This window comes from Carettochelys insculpta, chromosome 3 (assembly GCF_033958435.1).
Source record: "Carettochelys insculpta isolate YL-2023 chromosome 3, ASM3395843v1, whole genome shotgun sequence".
NCBI classification, from domain to species: domain Eukaryota; kingdom Metazoa; phylum Chordata; order Testudines; family Carettochelyidae; genus Carettochelys; species Carettochelys insculpta.
The window spans coordinates 72730461-72744071 of NC_134139.1; the positions used below are offsets into that span (position 1 = coordinate 72730461).

The window sequence follows — 13611 nt, forward strand, 5'->3', positions numbered from 1 at the left end:
TTAGTGTTTAAGGTGCCAGTGGTTTTTGCAGATACAGACTAACACAGACTAATATGTGTCCTATAACACATGCATTTGTAGACTGTATAGGAATGCACCCGAGGGTAAAGTTAGGATTACATAGTCAGTCTAGATGTTTGCATTTCCAGATTTTGAGCAATTAAACTGCAAACCTTTTGCTTATATTATGTTACATCTATATGTTGAATATATATAATGTGAGTGGGTAGGTTATTGAAATTTAACAAAACAGACATCAAAGAAAATACTCTTTATGTTCAGTGAACATTAAAGCAGATCTAAAACAACACGAACAAGAAAATTCACAGTCAAGACTGCCACCGCACACTTAATTCAGTCCCATTTGGCTGTATTGGAGACTTGCCTCAACACCTTCATTTTCATGTTCCCTGTTCCCATGCAATGTTGCAATGTTGTAACTGTGTTATATACGCACTGTTGGTTTAATGAGATCATTCCTTTCATAGAATCATAGAATCCAATGGCTGGAAGAGACCTTAGGAAGTCATCTAGTCTAGCCCCCTGCCTAAAGCAGAATCAACCCCAAATAAATCAGCCCAGACCGGACTTTGTCAAACAGGGACCTAAAAACGTCTAGGAACAGAGATTGCACCACCCCTCTAAGTAAAGAATTCCAGTGCTTCACCACTCTCCTGGGCCACAGCTACACTAACCCCTGCCTTTCAAAGGGGGATGTTAATGAGCCACTTTGGCAGAAGCACATGAATATGCAGCTCCTCATTAGCATAATAGAGGCCACATGCGTCTTGAAAGTGCCGCTTTCGAAATGCACTCTGCTCATGTAGACAGGAGCCTTTCAAAAGGACCCCTCCTGGATTTCATAATCCCCTTCTTCCCAAAACCAAACGAATTTTCAAAGATAAAGGACAAAGGCTCTGCAATGACATTTGCTAATTCCCTCAGTATCCTTGGATGTATTAAATCTGGACCCTTGGATTTGTGTGTGTCAAGCATTTCTAAATAGCTCTTAACCTATTCTTTCCCCACCGAGGGCTGCCCACCTCCTTCCCATACTGCATTGCTTAGTGCTGTAGTCTTGGAGCTGACTTTGCACGTGAAGACTGAGGCAAAAAAGCATCGATTGCTTCAGCCTTGCCCACATCATGGCCATGTCTGCACTAGCCAAAAACTTCGAAATGGCCATGCAAATGTCTATTTCGAAGTTTACTAATGAAGTGCTGAAATATATATTCAGTGCCTCATTAGCATGCAGGAGGCCACAGCACTTAAAAATTGACGCGACTCGCCACCGCACGGCTCCTTTTCGAAAGGATCCCGGCTACTTTGAAGTCTCCTTATTCCTATCTGCTCAAAGGGATAAGGGTACTTAGAAGTAACCGGGATCCTTTTGAAAAGGAGCCCCATCTGGACAAGCCATGTGGTAGCGAGCCGCGTCAATTTCGAAGTGCCACGGCTGCCCACGTGCTAATGAGGCACTGAATATGTATTTCAGCGCTTCCTTAGTAAACTTTGAAATGGCCATTTGCATGGCCATTTTGAAGTTTTTGGCTAGTATAATACATGGCCCATCAGTTACTTTCCTCATTCAGTAACAGCCCCACAACCTCCCTGATAACCCTTATTGTTAGCATGCCTGTAGAAACCCTTCTTATTGCCCTTCACATTCCTTGGTAGCTACAATTTCAGCTGTGCTTTCACTTTCCTGATTACTCCCCAGCTTTCCTGACTACTCCCACTCTATATTACCTTAATCGACCTGATCAAGGCCTTCAACTTGGTCAGCAGGGATGGACTGTTCAAACTGCTTCGCAAAATAGGCTGTCCACCACGGTTACTCAAGATGATCCAGTCTTCCCATGAAGACATGAGAGGAGCCATCCAATATGACAGCACATTATTGGATGTTTTCAGCATCAGGAGCGGCGTCAAACAACAATGTGTCCTTGCTCCGACATTGTTCGAGATCTTCTTTGCGCTCCTCCTGAAGCATGCCTTTGGATCTTCAACAGAGGGCATCTTTTTGCACACAAGATCTGATGGGAAACTGTTTAATCTTGTAAGGCTGAAAGCTAACTCTAAGGTGCGGGAAGTCCTCATCAGAAAGATGCTGTTCGCAGATGACGCTGCTGTAGTGTCACACACAGAAGACCAGCTTTGGAAACTGCTGGATCAGTTCTCCAAAGCATGCAAGGACTTTGGGCTTTCCATCAGCCTAAAGAAGACAAATGCACTTGCTCAGGACGTTGCTGAATCTCCATCAATCAGCATTGACAACTATACATTAGAGGTCATCCACAAGTACGTTTACCTCAGGTCCACCATCACTGACACCCTGTCATTGGAGTCTGCGCTAAATAGGAGAATCGGAAAAGCAGCCACAACTCTGTCCAGACTCAGCGAGAGAGTGTGGAATAACATCAAGTTGTACACCCACACCAAAATGCAAGTCTACAGAGCCTGCATCCTCAGCACCCTCCTTTACGGCAGCGAGTCTTGGACCCTGTATGCCCACCAGGAAAAGAGGCTGAACGTCTTCCACTTGCGCTGCCTCAGGCGCATCCTTGGAATATCATGGAAGGACAGAGTGTCCAACATTGCTGTCCTTGAGCAAGTTGGAATCCCAACCATGCACACCCTCCTCAGGCAGCGGCGGCTCCGCTGGCTTGGCCACGTCCACAGGATGAATGATGGAAGGATCCCAAAAGACATCCTGTATGGTGAGCTAGCCTCTGGCAAAAGACCTCCCGGCCGCCCCCAGTTGCGCTACAAAGATGTTTATAAGAGCGACCTCAAGGAAGTAGACATGGAGCCAGACAGCTGGGAGGAGCTGGCAGACGATCACAGCAGATGGAGGCAGGAACTACACAAGGGCCTTCAGAAGGGTGAGATGAGGATCAGACAGCTAGCAGAGGAGAAGCGAGCCCACAGAAAGCACAGTAAGGACCTGCCAGACACCCATTACACATGCAACAGATGCAGCAAGGACTGTCACTCTCGTGTGGGCCTTCACAGTCACAGTCAATGCTGCAAATGATGATCCCAAATGGAACTACGAAGGGTGCGATCCATAGTCTACGTAGACTGAAGGATGCTACTACTTCTTAGTCATCTATCCAAGTTTCCAGTTCTTATATACATCTTTTTTGAGTTTAAGCTCACCAAGGATTCCCTTGTAACCCAAATTGGTTGCCTACCATATCTGCTTTTCTTACTGCACATTGGGATGGTTTGTTCTTGTGCTGCCAATAAGACTTCTTTAAAATACTGCCAGTTTTCCTGAACACCTTTCCCCTTCATATTTGCTTCCCAGGGGATCCTGCCCATCAGTTCTCCAGGGAGCTGAAATCTCTTCTGAAATCAAAGGTCTTTTACTGTATTTTACCGCTCACCTTTCTTCCTTTTGTCAGAATCCTGAAATCTACCACCTCATGATCACTGCAGCTCAAGTTGTCCCCACTTCTATTTCTCCTACTAGTTCTCCCCTGTTTGTGAACAGCAAGTCAAGCTGCACATGGCCCCTGGTCAGTTCCTTCAGTTCTTGTATCAGGAAGTTATCCCCAACATTCTCCAAAAAGTTCCCAGATTGTCTGTGTGCTACTGAATAGCTAGGAATGGACAAGATTACAAGCATGATCTAAAAAGAAAAGCACTCACGGAGCCAGCTTGCAAAGATACATTTTCTCTATTTACAATATTTTTCCCTAAAATACTGAAAAGCTAAATACTCTTAAATAACTTACAAAGTTATATATTATATCAATTAACCTTTCTGTTTATGCCTCAGGAGTGGGCAATAATATCTTTCAATTACAATAAAACTCCAGTTAGCCAACATAACTAACACCAACTGATTTGATACATGAAAATGTCAGATAATCAGAGGTGACGTAGGTGGTCAGGGTGGGGGTGGCTGAGGGGACAAGCTTCCCGGGCCTCTCCTGAAGTGCTGGTAGCGGGCTCACTGGGGCAGTTTATGGGCTGCCAGCCACTGCACAGCAGGTCCCTGGGGCTGGCTCCCTGGCAGGCAGCCCCACCAGTCCCAAAGCATTGAGAACTGCCTGGTGTTGGGCTGAAGCCCCAACCAGCCCTAGGGAAGAAAGCCCATGTCCCCAGTGCATGGAGCCCCAGTTGGCCCAGGCAGTCATCTCCTACTGTCCCCAGTGCATGGAGCCCTAGCTTGTTCCAGGGCCAAAGCCACCACTGGGCACACAGTCACCACTGGCCCTGGGGTGTAGCCCTGATAGCTGGGGAATGGACCTGCCACCAGTCCCAGGGTGGGGAACCCCAGTGGTTGGGGTGTGGAAGCTGCAGCTGGCCTGGGGCACAGCGCTCAGGCAGGCAGGTGAGCTGCTGGCTGCCCCTGAGCCAGCTCCCTGGGCAGGCAGCCCCTACCACTCCAGGCATGCAGCCTTCTTGGCCACTGGCCTGGGGTGCAGAGCTCTGGCAGGTGGATGGGCTGCTGGCTGGCCCAGGCCAGCTCCCTGGGTGAGCAGCCCCTGCCACCTGAGAGAGGCAGCCATCTCCACCACTGGTCAAGAGCATGTAGCCCCAGCCGGATGGAATGGTGGGTGGGGAAAGCCCGAGCCAGCCTGGGCAGGCAGCCAGCTGCATGATGCTGTGGGAAATTACGCAGGCCCCCAGTTATCCAACATTCCATTTCATCTCACACTGCCTCAGTGGGTGTCAGATAAGATGGAGTGCTGGATGACTGGATAAGGGGGTGGACAACAGGGGTTTTCCCATAGTTTCAAATTATGTTTTTGCAGCACAATTATTAAAACAGTCTGGTGCAAGTCAAACATTTTTACAATCCGAGATGAGCACTGATTTAGCAGATTTGAGCCTGCAGTACTTTGAAATAGTTAATACCTCAATCTCTCCTTCCCAGCTGGGGAAACTGAAAAAAACTCAGAAAGCTGGGATATCCTCAGCTAAAAATAAGCAGGGAACAGATAAGTAAGTTACTCGATGGAAATTTGATTATCGTAGCATGTCTGTCTGCATCACAGAGGGATGAGTTTTCCTCTTCTGTTTGAGTACTGAAGGCCTACCCAGAACCAGTTTGGTTCCTTTGTGCTGCAGCAAGGAAATTGCATAGGCATCAAGAGCCCGTACAGAAGGTTTGCACCACCAATGCCCATGCAGCCCAGCTTCATATGAGGTAGCCAGACCTGGTGAATTTTTCACATTCACTATCCATTGGCTGTCATGCCGCAGACAAAGAGCAGTAATAGGCTTCAATAACAACTTTGGAGTTGCTGTTATGCTGTCTAGTATATGACAAAATGATCTCTTATCTTAGGACCCCCCACTTACCTATTATTGAAGCATGTTGCTAGAGTTGGAGCAGTTGAGCTATGACTGAGTAAAGATAACACGTCTGTTCTTAATCTTGTATATGTTATGCAGGCAAGATGACCATTGGCTTTAGGAGCTTTTTCTAAGTGTCCGTATGCAAGATAGGGTACTTAATTTAGACCGATTTAGACTACGTCTAGATTACAGGGATTTGTCAAAAGAAATTTTTGTTGGAAGATATCTTCCAACAAAACTTCTGTTGACAGATTATGGCCAAACTGTCAAGCAGACTGCAAGAGCAATCCACTCTGTTGACTGAGAGCAAACAGACTCCCCAGCTGCTCTGTTGGCAACATGGTGTCCTGTGTCCTGGAAGCCCTGTTTGTCGGCAGAGGAACCCTGGAATGTCCAGATTGGCTTTTTGTCATCAGAGGCGTTATTCATTGTGGGGAGGAGGATACAACTATTGACAGAAGTGCTATGTTCTGTTGACTTACAGTCAACAGAACGCCTTGGGAATCTCGATGCTCTGTGAGTTTTGTCAGCAAAATGGCCATTTTGCTGACAAAACCCTCTAGTGTAGATGTAGCCTTAAAAATTAAGCTGTACATAAAGCCATGCAACAAACTTATTGTGCCTTGCATGCTGCTCGCAGAGAAGACCCCAGTAGAGATTATTTGTGCCAAAAAGCTTACTTTATGCCAAAGTAAACTGCATAGGACATGGTCATGTCCGTTGAATTAAAGCACTGTCAAATAATGACCCTTCTGAGGTGCTGATTGATGTTCAACTTTCTGTAATTCCTTCACACACATACTAGATTGTCACTATTTTTGCAGGCACACAGAACATGAGATAAGTGGACAGCATTCAACACCAGGATTCTAAAATGGACAAATGAATATCTGAAGCCTTAACATTTCCCCTCCATTTTGCACGAAAGCCTGTGGATTTTGGGGTTGTCTTTTTTTTTTTTTTTTTAAAGAAGTTATTGTTGCCTTGCTTTTGCGGTAACAGAGAGGAAGCCGTGCTAGTCTATACACTATCAAAACAAAAAGCAGTCAAGTAGCACTTTCAAGACTAGCGAAATAGTTTATTAGGTGAGCTTTCGTGGGACAGACCCACTTCTTCAGACCATAGCCAGACCTGAACAGACCCAATATTTAAGGCACAGAGAACTAAAAACAGTAAGCAAGGAGGACAAACCAGAAAAAGATAATCAAGGTGAGCAAATCAGAGAGTGGAGGGGTCGGGGGGGGAATGTCAAGAATTAGATTAAGCCAAGTATGCAGACTAGCCCCTATAGTGACTCAGAAAGTTCCCGTCCCAGTTTAAACCATGTGTTAATGCGCCAAATTTGAATATAAAAGCCAGCTCGGCTGCTTCCGGTTGAAGAATGGTGCGAAAATTCTTTTTCAGTAACACACATACCTTTAGGTCCTTAATAGAATGCCCCATTCCATTAAAATGTTGACTGACTGGTTTGTGGATCTGGAGTGTTTTGATGTCTGTTTTGTGCCCATTAACCCTTTGTCTAAGGGAGTTGGAAGTCTGTCCAATATACAAAGCAAATATTTACCAAACCTTTACCAAATATTCATAAACCTGAATTACCCACCAGGAGAAGTAAAAGAACAAATCGACAGGGCCAGATGAATACCCAGAGACCAGCTACTCCAAGATCGGCCCAAAAAAGCCAAGAACAGAACACCACTGGTCATTACCTACAGCCCCCAACTCAGACCACTGCAATGAATTATTGAAGACCTACAACCTATCCTTAATCAGGACGCCACACTCCAGAAGGCCCTGGGTGACATGCCTGTTCTCTCCTACAGACAAGCTCCCAACCTTATGAGGATCCTCACTAACAGCCACAGTCTATACCCCAGGAATACCAGTCCTGGAACCTTTCCCTGCAACAAAGCCCGCTGCCAGCTTTGTCCACATATCTTCTCTGGAAATATTGTCGTCAGAGTTGCCACCAGCGTGGTGCTCTGCTCTCTCCAATGTTGGTATCATTCGGCTGCGTGCGTGTGTTCCCTCCGTGTGCTGCCCCAGCTCTGCAAATAGCTGACACAGCAGACTCGAAGAGAACCCTCAATGACCACAGAGGCTAGTAAGGTGCGAAGGCACATCGGCCAGGTTTATTGCTGTATTGGATACAATAGTAGTTCCCTGTAGATTTCTTAGTCTAAGTCAGGGCATACTACAAATATGCACGCACGGTCAATGGACTCAGCTCAGTCAGTGGCGGGACTTTCCACTGCCCCCTCAGCCGGACCCAGACCACACCCCAGGAGTACATTCTTATACACACGTACAAACAATTTACACATCACTCCTGACGTATTGAGGTACACCCTTCTACGTAATCAGGTGCTGCCTCTCACCTTGTACATGATGGTTTGAACAAAACAACTCTATCCATCATATTACCCTTCTGCCCCTGTCATTGGGATGGGTCAGCCTGTTCTTCCTTATCTGTGGAATGTTCCAGGGTCGGGTGTTCTGGTACTGTGTTGCTATTTCAATATGCTAGGTAGATATGTTTATGCAACATCAATCCTCTTTTTGCCAACTTCTGTGAGCAATGGATTCCTTTAGCTCACAGCTGCACTTTGCTTTCTGTTTTGACCATTACTTTGGTTCAGGCCTAAGGCCTCATACTAGGCCTGTACTTACTACAAATATCATCACTGGATCTAACCAGGTCACTCACAGAATCACGGGCACTTTCTCATGCTCCTCTACTAACATCATATATGCCATCATGTGCCAACAATGCCCAGATGCATTGTATATTGGACAGACTTCTAACTCCCTTAGACAAAGGGTTAATGGGCACAAAACAGACATCAAAACACTCCAGATCCACAAACCAGTCAGTCAACATTTTAATGGAATGGGGCATTCTATTAAGGACCTAAAGGTATGTGTGTTACTGAAAAAGAATTTTCGCGCCATTTTTCAAAGGGAAGCAGCCGAGCTGGCTTTTATATTCAAATTCGGCACATTAACACAGGGTTTAAACCGGGATGGGAACTTTCTGAGTCACCATAGGGGCTCGTCAGTATACTTGGCTTAATCTAATTCTTCACCTCCCCCTCCCGACCCTTCCACTCTCTGATTTGCTCACCTTGATTATCTTTTTCTGATTTGTCCTCCTTGCTTACTGTTTTTAGTTCTCTGTGCCTTAAATATTGGGTCTGTTCAGGTCTGGCTATGGTCTGAAGAAGTGGTCTGACCCACAAAAGCTCACCTAATAAACTATTTTGCTCGTCTTTAAAGTGCTTGACTGCTTTTTGTTTTGCTTTTGTGGGTTTGTGTCATTCATGCACTGTGTACTGCAACTTCTATCATATCAAGTTTTTATCATTTAGCACAAAGTAGACAGAAATACAACCCTAAAAAAGAGTTGCTGCCTAGTCCACTATAATGAAGACTGAAGATAAGGATACTCATTTTCATTGAACATGTTACAAATATTTTAGATTAAATGAGCAACAGTTACGTAATCTCTACTTCTTTATTTAACTCTTTTAATTAGTGGAGGAATTTGGAAAGAGTACAAACTACTCTGAAGAATTTAAATGGCAGAAAGAGTAACACATCTGATACTATACTACAAAGAACACTGAAAGTATGACTGTTGGATGAATTAGCAGCATGTTCTTGGACTAATTAATAAGGTGTCACATGAAAGTATCTTGTTAAAAGAAAGCAGAATTATGACCATATTCCCTTTCCATCTGACAAAGAATATATGCAACTATAGAAATTAAACAGTGATCAATGGAAATTATGCAAATTCACATTTCTTGGAATAAGGCCAGCAATAATTTTTTTAAAAGTACCATTGGCAAGAATTTTGTTGAAAAATCTTATCTTAAAAAATCAAAGTTATTCCATTTTCCCTACCAAGGAAAATATTTTTATTTAATGAGGTCAAAAAGTTTCATATTATTAATTCTTGAAGTTTAAAGAATACATTTTTGTTCAGATGAAGACTGCTGTGAACATATATTATGGAAAAGCTGAAAATAGTTAGAAATATTTTAAAGAGCATTAATATGAACTTATTCAAGATGTTGGGTCTAACAATGCTAAAAGTCATGAAATTAGACCCAGACAAACAGACATTTTTATTTTTACCTTGCTGCGTTGTGATCCTGTGACCTTAAGGAAGGGCGAGGACAAGAAGTGAAATAGCAATAAGAAAAAATATCCAGAAATATTTTGCAGATAACTGATTGATCAAACATATGTAGCTCTCCTTTCTCTCAGTTTTGTATTCACTATTAAAAAGTCAACATTAATCTACAATAGAGTAGTGTCTGAGTTACTGCAGTTTTTTCCTGTTGTAAACATTGGAAATAACATGTGCTAACTGTGGATAAATATTGACCTTTTCTGATGGGTCACTGGTGTATAAATGGAGATGCAAATAATTTATTAACTACTACCACAGTGTTTACAATATTATTATCGCTATAAACACTACTACTCTTTCAATACTTCTTACTCATCCAAACTCAGTCATAATTGGCAATCTTGTCAGTCTGTTCTCCAGCAGATTTTCAGAATGGTTTGTGGTTTAGGACAGCAATTGAACTGCTACATGTTTGTCTAAACAGACTCTTAAGGTTCACTCATCAATTTTATATATTAGTGCTTGCATGTGTGTGTATAATTCTGAAAAATTATCTTTTCTCTATTTTACTGCTATAAATCTAACGATTAAAATTTGTCAGTCCACCTTCTGACATGCCATTCCTTTGCATAAAAAGCTGCAGGAAGCCATGAAGCAAGAAACTTAAATGTCCATTAGAAGCTATGAAATAATGTTTCATATGAAATGAGAAACAAAAAGAGGTCTTCAAACTTACTTCAAAACTCTTCACTTCTTCTTCACCGTCATCATCCTCTTCATCATGACAACTCTGAAACCATATAAAAACAAAACATTCACAAATAAAGATTTTTGATTTAAAAACAAAAACAAAAATCAAAACACCCCGACTCCAGCTTAATACACACCAAAATTCTCTTAATTTCCTTTACATTCTCTCATTAAATGGTAAATGGAAAAAATGAGGATAAAGTTACCTTTGCCATAATGTCAGCATATGCCATATACAGGAAATCTTCTTCCAGTTTGCTAGGAAAAAATGGGGTGGAAGAAAAGGGGAGGGACCTTTTACACATTAATGTAATACAGCAGCTCCACAAACAACTGAAACCTAAAAATATTCGCAGAAGGACCAGAAAGCTGAACAATTTTTATAATTCTAGTTTCCACCAACAGGCCTTTTAAATAGTGGCTTGAATGTTTGGTTGAAATTCTTTTAATTTTTATAAAGGTGTTTCAGTTCTCCATTTAATTATAACTGCCATTTCAGGAAGGAAAGGAACTACTAGCCTAAACAGGTTGACCAGTGAAATCAATTGCACGTACACAGTACTGAACAAAACAAAAAAGCAGTCCAGAAGCACTTCAGAGACTAACAGAATAATTTATTAGGAGAGCTTTCCTGGGACAGACCCACTTCTTCAGATCATAGCCATACCAGAACAGACTATGAACAGGTATGGCCATGATCTGAAGAAGTGCGTCTGTCCTATGAAAGCTCATCACCGAATAAATTATTTTGCTAGTCTTTAAAGTGCTACTGCACTGCTTTTTTGTTTTCATATTATATAGGCTAGCATGGCTATCTCTCTGTTACTATTCAGTAATGAACAAACAGAACATAATTTTTTTCTAACTTCTTTCAGCTATGAGATTGTTAGGAATTAACTGTAGTTATACTATAAATCTAGCATTTTCAGAAAACCTGATTTTCAAGTTGCAGGCCTAACTTTCAATGTGGAATATAGACATGACTGAGCACAGACAGCAACCATAAACATGATATTGAAGTTTGGAGGTATATCCATTTGTTTGCTAAAATTCCATAAGCCTGCTTCTCAGTTTTCTTAAGGCATTTCTACACCATTCTGGCAGTCTTTAAGAGTTAAGCCTCACATGTACAACTATGTGCAAATTTATTAGTGCTTGCTTGCTTAGCTGCACTATTTGCATTTGAGACAGACCACAGGGCAAACAGATGCAATCAAAAAAAAAAGCAGCTAGAAAATTTGCAGAAATTTTACAGCCCAACCCTACCATTTTTCAGTTAAGGCTGTCCGACTGAAAAGCAGAATAAGCTGATGCAGTGGATCAACTCTTTTAATGCCTTCATCTTCCTCCGGTGGATCTGTCCCAGGTTTCTGTGGGCAAAGAAAATTGGAACAGAATATTATTTTGTGTGTATATATATATATATATATATATATATATATATATATAAAATATATGCATCCTTGTTATCTTTGTGAAATCTTAAAAAAATCTGTGAAAGTCTTATTTGATATATTAGCACATAATAATTGGTTTCTCTGAATGTATAAAGGATTAGTTTTAAACCCATGCTAGATAGCTAGGATTTCCAAGGCCAACTCACCAGCATACCTTTAGGAACAGCTAGGCTAGAATCCCAAACATACTTAAACTGAAATTTACAGATATAAAATGATAGCACATGCACAGGCTTGGATCACTCCATTCCTCATAAAAGGCATCCCTTTCCCCCTGACTATCACACCAAACCCTACCACCAAACACACTATGGGCTATCAGTCTAAGGTACTCACTATCTGTTCCCTCCTCACTGTAACAGCCTGCCTCAGCTGAGTGAAGTACACTTCCCTGTTCCTATTACTTTATAGTGATTTTGATGATCTGCCAACCATGCTGCTTCTTGCTCCCTACAGAGCCTGATAGATTGTGTGTGTGTGGTGGTGGTCATGGTTCGGGGGGCCTATAAATCAAACCTGCAACCCTTTCCATCATTTTAAGATTGGGGATTTCATGAATGCCAATAACAGTATTGAAGTTAGCAAGGGAGAATTCTTTGATTAGTACACATTTTTATTGTTCATACATTTTTTTCTTCTCACTTTGAAGCTCAGGTTTCTCCAAGCTGAGAAAACAGAATCTTTGTCTGGTTAATTTTTTTCCCTCTTGGCTGCATCTAGAATATATTCCTCTTTCAAAAGAGGAATGCAAACCAGGGAACTCAAAAATGCAAATGAAGTGCTGATTTACAAATCTCACACTTCATTTGCATAATCTCATCCAATCACTTTTTCAGAAGAGATTTTTTTGAAAAAAAAAGCAGTGAATGGGCTCTCTAAAAAAAAAACAAAAACTTTTTTCTAAGAACTCTTATTCCTGAAAAAAAGGAGGTTTACAGGGTTCTTTCAAAAAAGTTTTTTTCAAAAGAACCCCATCTACACTGCTTTTTTTTCCTCAAAATAAATCTCTTCCAAAAAAGTGATCAGATGAGATTATGCAAAGGATGCAGGAGATTTGTAAATCAGCACTTCATTTGCATTTTCAATTTCCCTCATTTGCATTCCTCTTTTGAAAGAGAAATGTAGTCTAGATACAGCCCTTTGGTTTACACTCTTCTAGCTAGGGCTGACTTCTCTTTTAGAAATTATTAATAAAGTGGCAGTCAGCAGAGCAGACCTTGACAGTCTGAGTTTCAAAGCACCTTCAAAGGATTATGTTTAACCTGATCTTAGAACCCTCCACGAATTAGTGGAAAGCCAACTTTCATTTGCCAGAATGATTTTTCAGAAAGTTTCAGTCTGCAAACTAGGGGTCCCCAAAACTGCACTATGTTGACTATGAATGCTCCAGAGAACACTTGGTGTCAGTTCAAGAAATGCCTAAGCAAATCATGCTGTCTCCTCCTCATTTCCAGATATATTAAAGTACAGATAAAATGCATCCAATGTTTTTGCTAAGATTATTATTCCATACCAACAATTGTTGCCACATCTATGTTATTTTATAACAATAAGACAGAGTTGGCCACAGGATGACAATGAGCATAGGTGTTCAAAAATGTGTCTGTTAATATGCGCTGCACATTATGAACGAGTTAGTAAACCCTGCTTTAAACATTAGGAAAGAAACGGTCCTGGAGGATGCACTGGAACTCCATTATACTCTGAAATATACATGTGCAACTCACATTGAAGTCAGAGAGAGCTAAGCAGCATATTAATGCAGAACACAGTAAATTATAAATTTGAACAACTTTGATTATATGTAAGCAACTTTCACATTTCCCTGTCTTTTGGTCTTTATTATTGAGGGAATCTGCTAATAGATCACGATTTATATAATTCTTTTTTGAACTTCATTACATTTTTGGCTTTCACACCAGGCCCTGGCAATGAGTTCCACACATTGAC

General features: G+C 41.7%; 1 protein-coding gene across 13 annotated transcripts in view; it reads right to left on the bottom strand.

The window, feature by feature from the left end:
- RYR2 (ryanodine receptor 2) overlaps positions 1–13611 on the bottom strand; it is a 975983-nt gene that overhangs the window by 130126 nt on the left and 832246 nt on the right. For 10 of the 13 annotated variants that reach the window (XM_074990102.1, XM_074990109.1, XM_074990099.1 and 7 more), the window contains 4 exons: positions 11471–11574; positions 10411–10462; positions 10191–10244; positions 9457–9480 (listed from right to left, as the gene is read on the bottom strand). In XM_074990102.1, coding sequence (XP_074846203.1) covers positions 9457–9480; positions 10191–10244; positions 10411–10462; positions 11471–11574 — 234 coding nt within the window. The remainder of the gene's footprint in view (positions 1–9456; positions 9481–10190; positions 10245–10410; positions 10463–11470; positions 11575–13611) is intronic. The other 3 variants (XM_074990110.1, XM_074990103.1, XM_074990100.1) reach the window with 1 other exon arrangement.